This window comes from Scomber scombrus, chromosome 18 (assembly GCF_963691925.1).
Source record: "Scomber scombrus chromosome 18, fScoSco1.1, whole genome shotgun sequence".
NCBI lineage: Eukaryota > Metazoa > Chordata > Actinopteri > Scombriformes > Scombridae > Scomber > Scomber scombrus.
The window spans coordinates 13,340,471-13,353,351 of record NC_084987.1 but is presented as its reverse complement, the minus strand read 5'-3'; the positions used below and the strand labels follow the sequence as shown (position 1 = coordinate 13,353,351).

The window sequence follows — 12,881 nt, the reverse complement described above, 5'->3', positions numbered from 1 at the left end:
TTATTTAATCCCATTTGATATTGAGACAGAGGTTAAATTGTTCAGTGCTCAAAAGTGACAGTAAGAGGTCTAGTTCATGATCAAGTCAACAACACTGAGCATATGTCATAGATCTCTAGTTATTCTATGAAAACAAAATGTTAAAAGCAGTCTATTAAAACTCTGTAGTGTTCTCTACTTTAGGATAAATCTAAGGAGTGCTGGTTTATGCACTCAAAAAGGCCAGGCGTGCAGGTCTTGACAGTGTGCATTTTTTATTTAAAAACCTGCTCTACCATTAAAACAGAACAGTTTAGAACAGTCAGTGCAGTCTGGAGCAGGATCTGGTATGAGGTCTCATGGTGGTTCATGGTTCATCACATTTTCAACACCTTCTCACTTCCGAACAACCCAAGTTAGACGGAGAGAAGCAGGAGGGAAATGTTCTCCCCCATTTCTCTAGTGGTTTCCTCCAGAGAACCTGCAATCACTTCATAATACATACATACAGTACATAAAGTATTACATTGACAGATTGTAGGGCTGAACCTACTGTATGTTAGGCAGAAAACAGCAACAGCTCCACAGACATGACTAATCAAGTCACTTTCTTGTTATAGATCAATGCCTCAGCCAGCAAGTCAGGTCCCCACAATTGCCCTTTAAGGGCCCAAATCCCATGATAAAATACTTCAAAATTATATTCTGAAGGCAAAAAAATAAATGTACTTAAAGAATTCAAAATATCTGAGGACATAAAATACACAAACAGTGTGATATCTTCTATGCTCCAGACATCCTCTATTGTTCTGCCTGTTATAGACCGGACAAATAGTAAGCTGTCTGTATGTGTGATTTGACATAAACAAGTAGTTGCATATGCAGGACATATTAATACACAGGGTGATCCCCCCCACACATACTGCATACCTGATGATCCCACAGCAGATTATGTCTTCCTGGTTAAAAACAGGCTGCTGTAGGGACTGCTGTAATTAGCCAAGATCATGTGTGGAGGGTGTCATAACAATTATAAAAGGGCTGATTTTACTGTACATGAGATTAGATTAATTGAATTTGCCAAGTGTAATGTTGACACTTTATCGGTGGTGCTTATTTTGGGGCCTTCCTACAACACAGCCTGTGCTCTTTCTTTAGTCTTTTCCTCCTCTTGTCGTTTCATGGCCTGGATCACAGCAATCTCTTTGGCCTCTTTCTTCTGGTTCCTTGCTTCAAATAGTAGCCTGGATCAAACAAAGGAAAGACATTACTACAACATTACTCATTCCAGCAGTGAGTCAACATGTCCATTTTTTTTTAAATACTGTGAAGCACAGTGGATATAATATGAATTTGGTCATTTCTGCCCCAAAGTCTTTGTAGATTATTCTTAGAGCTGACAGGTTTTTTTTTAACCTGTTTTTGATTATCCTCTGCACAATAGCATCTGTAGTGAGGCTGTTCCCACTGTCAACAGTACGCAGGATTCCTTTCCTCCTCGGCTCCTGAACACAAAGAAAACAATTTATCGATTACCAGTGAAGGTTATTTCATGTAAATGTCGTACGTCACAATGTTTAGAGTCTCACAGCATAAGGGTCAGATCCATCCTTGTCAGGGTATATTTCTGTCTTTCCATGGCATACAAGATCCACCTAGGTTTAAAAAAAGCCATGTGTAAGTTGATTTGTTAGTTTTTATTAGCTAAAGGCGAGAGGTGATTGTATTGTCCATATATACCTTGAAATGATCCAGCAAATCTTTTGTGACAGCAAAGGGTGCACCGATCACCACTTCCGACACATACTGTAATAAAAAAAAACACACAAATTACTTATACATATAGAGGATATACATGCAATGCTTTGTATTGATGGAGAAAGAGTCAGAAGAAGAACACACTCGACAAGCCAGGACACTGAGTGTTCTCTCATGGACATTCATGATGGGGTAGTTTTTCCCTTTATAACGATTCACCTCCTGAAAAATATGAAAAAAATGTACAAGTGAGGAGAAAATGCCAGTGCTTTACTTGGGGAGGCAGTAACTGTCACAGAGAGATGAAAGATAAAGAGCAGAATGAGACTCACCTGATCAAAGTGCAACCCCACTATAATGTATGGCTTTTCTGCAAGCTTATGCACTGCTTCCAGAAAGTCCACATGGCCAATGTCTGCCAGGAGACTAGTCAAGGGTCATTTCATGGCAGCAATTAACAAAATCATTAATTATTTATACCATTCTGATAGTGACACTATCACAGTATTTCTCAGTTTATTAAATTGCACAGGGTTAAAAAGCAAAATCTGTTTTCAAAAATCAAACTTATTTTCTAGTGAGGACGTTAAAAGATACGGAAGAGGTCAAAGGCTCCTGCCACATAGATGATAGAATCTCCAGGTTGAGGCTCCTGGCCTGAAGCAAACTGGATGATCTTTTGTGAAGTCTGCAGGAACTGAGACACCCCTGTCCAGGGACTATGGCCCTTCTGATCATGTGACCCCCATAATCCAGAAACAGGCAGAGTGAGTACAAGTGGCATTGAAGCAATAAGCAAGATGTACATCAGTATAGCTAGTATAATCACTACAGTATGCCTGTCAGATAAGCCTAGGATTAATACTTGTTCTGCATGAGCACCACCAAGTGGTTTAAGGAGTAATGTCAACCTTTGGTTGAAGGCTAACTCAAAGCTGGCCCACAAATCTCCAGCACATTTATTCAAGCCTCGCCAAATTCACTGGGTTATTCTTCCAGTCTTAGGCGCCAAAATGTGAAGAGACCCTCTAAAGCTTTCACACTATTTAGAACCACAGCATGTTGACTCTAAATTACTTTTCCCATACCGGAACAGAAGTGGTATTCAGCGTTTTCTGGCACAGCCCGCAACTTGATTATAAAATGGGAACACAGTAAAGGCCTTTGTTTAGTAATGGTTGACATCTGGCCCACAAACAACTTTGGCTACTTGAATGACAAAAAAGTGAAAGCAGAGGAAACAGCTAATTTGGTTTTAAACTGATGTCACATAAGAGTTTTGGTTCTTAAAGGATTTGATATTAACTAGATGATGATATTCAAAATATGTTTGGTACCTACCTTTCCAAAGTTGTCTGTGTGCTGCTGGTAGTCTGAACTATCCTGAAGAGAAGACGAGAGCAAATTACTACTAGTACTTTGATCTGAAAGCATATAGAGAGAATATGGCTGTACTCACAATGTTGCTGTGGTGTGCTTTGGTCATCAGCAGCATTCTGCCAACCAGGTCTGTGGTTGAAACTCCTTGGGTTCTCTTACACTCCCTGTAAAAACATGCTACACAATGTAACAACCTAAGAAAAACACACTGTCCACCCTAACTGCTATCATCATCTGCGGAAAGCTCACCTATACCGTCCTGACTTCTTCACTTCCTCATATGTGTCCTTCCCATCCACCGTAAGTGTGATGTCATCTGAAACGATAGCATACATTTTAAAATCACTTCAGCTTCTTCATATCCACTTATAACAGATACTATATGTTGTGGTGACGGATACCTCCATGCACGCAGAAGTCACAGTTGTACTTGTCGAGGGTCTCGAGGGTGGTGACGTAAGGGGCTCCTTCTACGACTTCATCCACCCACTTTATGGCACGCACCATCTTGTACCTCTCTTCCTGAGTGAAGACTGGCGGACCCTTGTGCTTTGCGATTTCACCTTGAAAACAAATGAATACATTCAAACAATATCGCAGACTGACATTAACAGAAGAGACAGAATTCTCCATTTGCAAAAAATGTTTTTGTCATTGAGATATTTTATTATCTTTCTCGTCTCACAGGTAATCTGGGCCTGTAGGATTCCGGATGACAGATTCCAGTCCCGGACCTACTAGCTTCAATGTTGATTTTCAATGTGCTTCTCTCTCCTATTCTTCCTCTCTCTCCTCTCTACCCCAACCGGTCGAGGCAGATGGCCGCCCACTTTGAGCCTGGTTCTGCCTGAGGTTTCTTCCTGTTAAAAGGGAGTTTTTTCTGCCACTGTCGCCAAGTGCTTGCTCATGTGAGAATGTTGGGTCTCTTTAAAATTAAAACCTGAAGAGTACGGTTTAGAACCTGCTCTATGTGTAAAGTGCCTTGAGATGACTTTGTTGTGATTTGGCACTGTACAAATAAAGATTGAGATTGATTGATTATCATTTCAGCAGAGGGAAAGCTTGCTGATATCTGTGTTGACCCTGACTGTGAAGTCACTCTGTATTATCATTATGTCAGAATGCCCCAATGTGTCAAAGGAGGGTGTGGCATAATCGCTGAGTTGCTGCACTACTATCACAATAACAGATGGCTGCTAGCCCCAAGCTTCCCCACACCTAGCAGGTACAGGCGGAATCAGGGAGGGAAAAGGAGGAAGAAATGTCAGAAGTGGGGATGAAAGAATTACTATACTACTTATAACCCGTTACTCATTAAACTAACCCATTACCCATTAAGAAAGCGAAAGACTAGCTGTACCATGGAGCGGCCTGAACAGTCAGCTTCTTTTCATTAAGATGCAATAAGAAGACACAGTGTTTGCACTGTGACAGTCATTAGTTCTACGTCTTACTGTCTGTATGTACTCCAACGATGAGGTAATCTCCCATGGCCTTGGCCTGTCGCAGCTGGTTAGAGTGGCCATAATGGACCATGTCATAGCTAAGAGAAGAAGAGAAAAAAACGAATTATGAATATTCACAAAAGTTGAATTATCAGTGTGGTACAGTAGCGGCAGGAAGGGACAACTTTCAAGAACACAATATTGTAAAGAAGGATCATGTGAATTTGGTCATTTCGTGAATTAAAGGAGAGGTTTCTGTTTAGCAGTGGCTAATATATACATTTATTGTACTAAAATTAGAGCACAAATTGTGTTCAGTACACTATGATTTATTCCTGATGAAGGCAAGAAAGGTGGAAGCATTTGGTAAATACAGCAAGGTGTGCTGAAGTTTTGTTTTAATGTTTTAATTTTGATGGACTTGCAATAAACCTCACACTGGCCTGTTAAAAACACTTGTATCACTTAGATGTCTGAGTGTTCCCCAAAAATGGTTAAAACACTCAAGCAATAACTACATGGAATGTATATCGATATATTTTTAGTTCATGGACTGATATGTGCAAAACTTTAGCCTTTAATATTCACTGTGATCCTTACATTATCCGCAAACCCTCCGATGTAATCCACATGAATGATCTGCTAAATATCTGATCAAAATCTCAACATAAAAGAAGTCAACTGGACAGGGTCTTTTCCCTTCCATCCTCCCTCTTCCCAGGCTATCATACCATCTGTAGATAATTAGATTAGCACAGATTGGAGCCTGAGATTTTAACATGGTAATCTAGGATAGTAATAGAGAACAGATGGGCATTAGCTTTCCATCACTATTACTTCAGCTGACATTAACCTGATCATTTTTCTTTCTGCTCTACTTTGAACGTGATAGTTATGTCTAATATGCTCAAAAAGGAGCTGAATAGGCTTAGACTGGTAGGCTTTAGTAGCAGGTAAAGACATTGTTTCATTCACTTAGTGAAACTAGCTAATAGGACCATCAGCAGTCTTTTGTAAGTAATTACAGTTGGGGTTTTTTGTCAATTGTTTACACATTAACACTGGACACAGTAACCACAACCTATAATTCATGTACCAACCCTCTTAACCAATTCTGTTAAAATACACATTCATTTCCTGCTTTCCTTTTAGTTGAAGTTCTGAGCCACACTTTGTTCAAAACTCCACACACAGTAGAGTCTTCATGAATAAAATCATCTCTGTGTTCACATGAAACACACTGCCATTCAGAATGCAAAACTTAAAATTTCTACTGTCCACTCTGACTCTTCTCATGAGCAAACACATGTTGAACCATTGTTCAATAAGCAGTCTGAGCTTTAGCAATAAAAGGGTAACAGGTGAGCTCTTCTATTTTAAAGCAATGAAGGCCAATATAGCAAGACTGTGAGATTAGGAGGATGAGGATGAGGAAAAGAAGGAGGTGGAGGACGATGGGAAGGACGAGGGCAAGGATGAGCAAGACCAAGGACAGTCATAATCTCTGATGAGATTTGGGTCATTTTGGTGGACCACGGTCTAACAATGAGGGAGGCTGGGTAGAGAGTACAACCAAACTTGAGAAAGTTCACAGTAGCATTCATCGTTCAGATTTTATAAAATGACAATAGGTAAGAAATATAATCTCATTACAGTATTATAATATTGCACATCAATACTCTACTTAATGATTACTGTTGTGCAGTATTGGAAGTGGATCATAGTACTGAGAACAGAAAGTATGTTTCATGTATGTATGAGACTGGGAACTGTATTTTCCTTTATTTGTATCCTTGGCAGAACTGCAAGAAAACTATCACAAGAGACTGAAATCATCAATATAGTCATGGTCAAATACAAAGTCAAATCATATATAACAATGACAACTTCCCAAATATTGAAAGAGTGAGTTCATCAACAGTGGACTGTGTCATGCGCCAAAACCAGATGAGGTTGAAACAAGTCTACAGGGTGCTTTTTGAAAGGGACAGAGAAAGAGTTAAATATTAGCGCTATAACCAGTGTTTTGTACTTCACAATATTAACTGCTCTAGGTGTATTTTGGATATTGTCATGTTGCCTGTTTAAGAGAGTTCTTGAGCTAGATGCAGCTGCAGTGGAGCATGAATTGATCTTCATGGATGTAGTTGGTTTCAACCTTGTGAAAAGGCGAGGAAGGAGAAGGAATGTCATCAGCCAGCGTGTCATTGTCAAAGTCCCCGGCCAGCATGGAGGGAACATCACTATGTGTGCAGTCATTAACTACCATGGTGTCATCCATCACCATGCCACCTTTGGCCTCTACAACATTGCACGTCTCATCACATTCCTGGACCACTACACAATATTCTCATTCCACCAGACCAGATGGTCCAGAGCAGCTCAGGTATGTTGTCGTCTGGGACAGCGCAAGTTTCCAGCAGGCTGCTATGGGCCGTAACTGGTCCATAGACCACCCGTGCTTTTCAGTAGTTTATCTCCCACCATATTCTCCATTTATAAAAACTGATCGAGGAGTATCTTTCTGTCTGGAGGTGGAAGGTCTATGACCGCAATCCCTATACTTGAGTACTTTCACTGCAAGCTATGGAAGATACCTGTGCAGATATACTGTAGAGCTGGATTTGCCATGCTAAGAAAACACTGCCTGTGATTGTGATGAGATGCTGTCATCAGACTGAAACAGAAGAAAGGATGCAGTCTTTTTTTACTGTATGCAGTTTATTTTTCTATTATTTGTTCTGTATGTAAAACAATTTACACATACAACTTTGCGTTGTTGGGATGTGTACATTATTTTAGCAAAAACTCAAAACATTTTTCATTATTACATTGTATTGGTGTTTCATATGTGAGTGTAAAAACATACAAAAATATTTTACAACAGATTACTGTGCATACGTAGTTAGTGTAACACTGAACGTGTTCAGTGTTCATAGTTGTGTTTTACATTGATGTAAAACACAACTATGATGTGGTGTGTATGTGTCATTTGAACACAAAATACCATTTTTAGAGGACAGCATTATGTTCAATGCAGAGTTTCATTGTTAGTTTTTTGCCTTTCGTGTGTGTGTGTGTGTGTGTGTGTGTGTTTTAATTTTTATGTGCAGAGTTCTGAGAACATAAGGTATACTTTCAGAAAATGTGTCTAAGCAATTGAGAAAAAATGCAATTTGGGCAATTGATGCAACAGTAGAATAAAAAAACATTAAAATTCACATCTCAGTCCTCTTCAGTATGCTATATCACATATCAGCACTAATAGTGCTATTCCACACCTTATCTATGAGTAAGGTGTGGAACAACACTATGAATAGCATCCTGAAAAATCAATAAGAAAACAGATGAGCACTGTCTGACCCATGTAAGCACCACAACAGTAACAGAATCCCATGTTGTTTTCAGCTCAGGCTATGTTAATGAGAGACAGCATCTGTGCCTTGCTGCAGTGTCACTATACACAGTCTGACTGAAAACAGTCTGGACTGCACTTGAGTGTATTGAAAGAACTTTTTTTAAATAAAATGCAACAAGATTACAGGAATTGTATGTGATTCTATCACTTCATCAAAATGCACAAGTATGAACCACAAAAAAATGTGTTTTTGAGGAAACTAATCAGAAAGCAATAGTCTGTCTGTGTCTTGCACTGTTGAAATGGGATCCACCACGTGTGCAGGCTCTGAGGCGACAGTGCAGGGCCAGAAGCATGCGAAGAAGAAGGTTTGGGGGGGGCATTTGTAGGTGAATGAATAGAGAAGAAAAACTCAGAGACCCAGACAGAGTTACATAAGACCAGGAGGCTGCTTTGGGATATTTGCCCTTGGGTAGACAGGAATACTAGCTAGGTGCTCAACATGTGACTATATTCCTGTTTTATTTTTTAGCAGGGATGGCTCATGACAGTATCAATGTGGGATGATGAAATATTAATTAGTGCAGCCTGCCAGCAGACACCCAATCAGCACCTAAGCTTCTCAAGAACAACACCTGACAGACATATGTATACACAGTAATGGAATAAAACAGGAGTTATTTAAATTAAAATACCTGGAAACCAATTTAAAACATTATTGTTACTGAATACTTTATGGTTAATTCTCAGGATACCAATTAGTCTCAGATAAGCCTAGAATGGACTTCACTACAGCTTTATAGTCTTGTGTATGTACACACAACATCAGCAGATACACAGTGGAAGTGGACTTTACACTCCTCCTTGATGATGCTTCTCTGACAACCGATCTTTAACCCCTATCACCTCTTTTCAGGACAACAAATAAGAACAGAAATCCCCTTTGTGCAGGGAAGACAGAGCAGAGTCAAAGATGTCCCAACAGATGAAGTGACTGTGCTCTATTCCTTGGAATTTTCCTATCACGCTGCTGACAACGCTGGATGTCAGTGAGAGCGTGGCAATGTCCAGTAGGGTTTCGGGAGAACAATGTGCTCAGTGACAGGCTCGGCTGCTTCGAGCTACAGCGGCCACAGCAGGTGTGGGCCGGTGGGGTTAGAGGGGTTAATGGCATGAGTTCTGTTGACATTGGCTCTCTTTGCATGTTCAACCCACCGGTTAATATTCTGGCATCCCAAATATTCTGCAACATTCCATCAAACCACAGATAGGCAGCCACACCTAAATGGCAGGAATTTTACAAGAGAAAGCCACCATAATCCCGGCCTTCATACGCAGAAAATCAAAACATTTATTTTGCAGCTGCCCCGCGGAGCCAGACTCTGCACTGCAAAGTTTGGTGCTTCTCCCAAAAGTGGCATCTTAAAGGGTCAGTTCACCCAAATAACAAAACATATTTTGATATCTAGTGCTGAAAATTCTGCCACCACTGCTATAAAATGAGGGCAAAGAGAATTTTGTTTTCTGCAATGTCCAATTTACTCTTGAAAAGCCAAAGACCTCCTTGTCAGCCGTTTTTAGTATTTTCTAACTTCAGCAGAAAATACTTCCCAATAAAAAAACTGTTCACAGTGAGCTCTATGGATTATTCTGAGTTACCGGGACATTGTTTCTGCCATTGTTTCTGCCATTTGCATGTTTTGTATTGGAGTGACAGTAAAGTCTTAGTGCTGGAGATGTCAAAGATGTCTGCGTGGCAAGATACCAGTATGTCTAACTGTGAAAACTGTGTATGTTTGCAGTAATTTGGGTGAAGCTACACGTGGATATGAATCAGTCACCTGCACTGCAATAAAAACCACGCCTGACAGTATAAGAGCACCATTGCACAACTTTATTATAACTGTTGTTTATTCCATTACATTACACTGAAAGAAGACACCTTGTTAATAGAGGTATCATTGTGGAAACATGAAAGGAATCCCAATCTCAAGCCAAATTGAGGACGTTCAGAGAGTTCTATGGTGCATAACGTGTAGTGTTGTGTAAATAATTTTAATAGGCTATTTAGACTTGTCACAGTGGGAAAAGCACAGGTGATACTAACAACATTAACGATGGCTCTGTCTTATTCTAATGTCTAACTGGAATTGGGTCAGCATTCACAAAACCAGGACCCTGACATCAAAGAACATAAATGATATTCGACAATCATTAGTATTATTATTCACACTTGCATGTTTCTGTCTGTGATGAATAAACATTTTCAGCCAACTTTGCGGTGGCTGAACATTTTCTGGAGGTATAGATGTGACATGTACGATTTGACAGAGCTGGGTTGTGGTAAAATTTCAGTTTTTCTTATTGGGATTATTGCAAGAGGATACACAAGGGAGAACACCACTGATGGATGAAAGCTGTCATTTTTTGTATTTATATCTATAATTGGCAAATGTGGAGGAAGTTGTGTCAGCAGATAAAAAAGAGACAGAGTAGGTGGTTGCTTATTGTATTTGTAATTATATTGCTTTTTTATTTTTAGAAATGCCATTAAATATATGTGTGTATCTATCTATCTATCTATATATCATTTTATTTTTTTATTTTTTTAATGATGTTCGATCATATTCATCTTATTTTAGCAACTGTAGAATTCAAGTATTTTTGGACTGGAAAACACAGACAATGAATGTGGTGACACACAAGTACCACTATTTTAAACGATTTTTTTCTGCCTCATGGAAATCACTTTGCATTTAAACATCATCATTATCATCTACTTAACTTCTTTCTGCCAGGATGACCTTCTAGGTTGTGCCTCAAGGCACAGTCTTCAGTGTCTTTTTCTCTTTCTTTAAAGCTGCTTTGACAAAGTTATGATTTCTTATACAAGTATATAAATAACACTTCAAGCAAGATGCTATAAAACAAAACTTTCAATCAATAAAGGAAGTAAAGAAATACAACTACAACGTTTAGAAGATGAATGAATCACTATAATGTTGGTTGCAGCATCCAATCATTTTGGGCAGAACTCGGGGCACTTAATGTAATATTATGCTTTGCTTAACAAAATGGTCATCTGATTTAATTTTGTGAAAATAGCATGGCATTAAAGAGGCTGAAAGCATCTCTGCTGATACTGGACAATTATTTGGTGCCTCCATCTTTAGTAAAGCCCCATATACAGTATACATTATGATACATTCATTTAATCGACACTTTAGTCCAAAGTGCTTATAATATTGTGTCATTAGGTTTACTTTAGACACTTAGGATTGGTCATGGCTAGGAGGCTCCCATAACATGACAGGAAATGATGGTGAAGTACAGCAACAGAGATCAATATAAATGTCATGAAGCTATTATGTAATAATGTGTCCATTGAGGGAAAACTGAGGCTGCCCTAGCAATATGAAATAATGCAGTGTAATTGAAATGTGCATCCTGGATTGCAGTGGTTAGGTTCAAGCTCACAGTATACATTACATAATATTAAATTAAAAGTTGTATCTATATCTCTGGAGTATTGAGTAGCAGTCCTGTGAAAGCCACGTTACCTGCAGCAGGCCTGTCCCGCTGACAGGTGACTCTGGCTGACACATTCATTCAAACGTGCTCGATGCAAACGCTAATGTTGCAGCATCTACATCACAAAAATCAATCATCCGGTAAGTTACTCACCATCCATCGCACCACACCCGGATTCTTCGCCTCCTCTTCTCGGGACTGCAAGCTGCAGTGCCGGGGGTCGTCCCTGCGTCTTTCCCCGCTGGTGTGTTCACTTGGTGGTGGTGATGTCCATTTTTGATCATTTTGAAGCTGGTGCTCTACTAGTGCAACTATCGCCACAGCGCGACTTCCTTCCAAATGAGATGATGAGCGTGCTTTTGTCAGATATGTGCCTCCTTTTCAAGTGCAGAACAGCTGTGTTTCTATGTCAGCAGCAGCAGCAGCAGCAGCAGCAGTGAAGTGATGCACCAACGCCTCCTTTACCGGCGACGCAGCGACGCACGACGCCCGCTGCGTCAAGTCGGCCGAAGCAAGCAGATAAACCGTGAAGGAAGAGAGCCCTATTAATAAAAGCACACCCATTGCATCTCTGTAGACGTGGATTTTATTTTTTAAACCGCCACGGTGAAGTACTGTGTCTCGAATGCCAAGCTTGACATTGGTTGAATCGTACGATGCTGTGCCGGTGCACACTGCCGACATATTGTTACATAATAGCGACGTTTTCCCACTGTCATGTGACAATATCTGGATTCCCACTGAAATAGCAGGCTATTCGCCAAAGCTGTCTTTGATGACCTGCCAGTTTGTGATCGGCCTGAACATTAACCTTGATTTACTGAAAATGATACTCCTTTAAGTAAATCATAGTGATAATAATAAAATATTTAGTATAATAATAAATAATAGACAGGCTATAATTAAATGTTATGCTATTATATTTTATCTTTAATAATTAATAATGAAATAAAAGGAAACTAATCAAATAAATCAATAATACAGACTTAAACACAGAGTACTACTGGCTATAAAACATCAATGAAAAGATCACAGCACATTTGTGGTGAATACCAAGATCACAATTTTTAGACATCACCTTAACAATCGATAATATTTATGCAATCTGATGGCCCTGCAATAAATCCTTACACGTTATCAGTGTTCACTGTGTTCATTCCACTCTAAAGCTATTTAGTAATGTGTTGTACTGACAGTCTAATGTTTTGTCCTCTATAGCTACTGCAGAATTACTATTAGACACAAGTTATACCATTTACAAGGTCAACAGAGACGTATTATTGACCCTGGACTAATAGTAGCCTAATACAATTTGTAACTCTTGCCAGTCAAAAACAGGACAACATGATTATTGCCAACTCTTAATTGCTGAATGTTACTTTTGCAGCATTAAGTTATTCCAATATTTCAACCATGTGGAGTGAAATGAA

General features: G+C 39.4%; 1 protein-coding gene across 1 annotated transcript; it reads right to left on the bottom strand.

The window, feature by feature from the left end:
- Window positions 1–1,108: 1,108 nt before the first annotated feature.
- Window positions 1,109–11,826, bottom strand: LOC133999768 (ethanolamine-phosphate cytidylyltransferase-like). The gene is made up of 13 exons (XM_062439071.1): window positions 11,605–11,826; window positions 4,572–4,660; window positions 3,519–3,680; window positions 3,367–3,433; window positions 3,197–3,281; window positions 3,079–3,120; window positions 2,335–2,467; window positions 2,070–2,152; window positions 1,882–1,959; window positions 1,720–1,785; window positions 1,569–1,634; window positions 1,396–1,484; window positions 1,109–1,223 (listed from the first exon to the last, which is right to left on the bottom strand). Exons 1-13 carry the CDS (start codon window positions 11,733–11,735, stop codon window positions 1,109–1,111), a joined length of 1,206 nt encoding a protein of 401 aa, XP_062295055.1. The 5' UTR covers window positions 11,736–11,826.
- Between the last annotated feature and the right edge of the window lie 1,055 nt (window positions 11,827–12,881).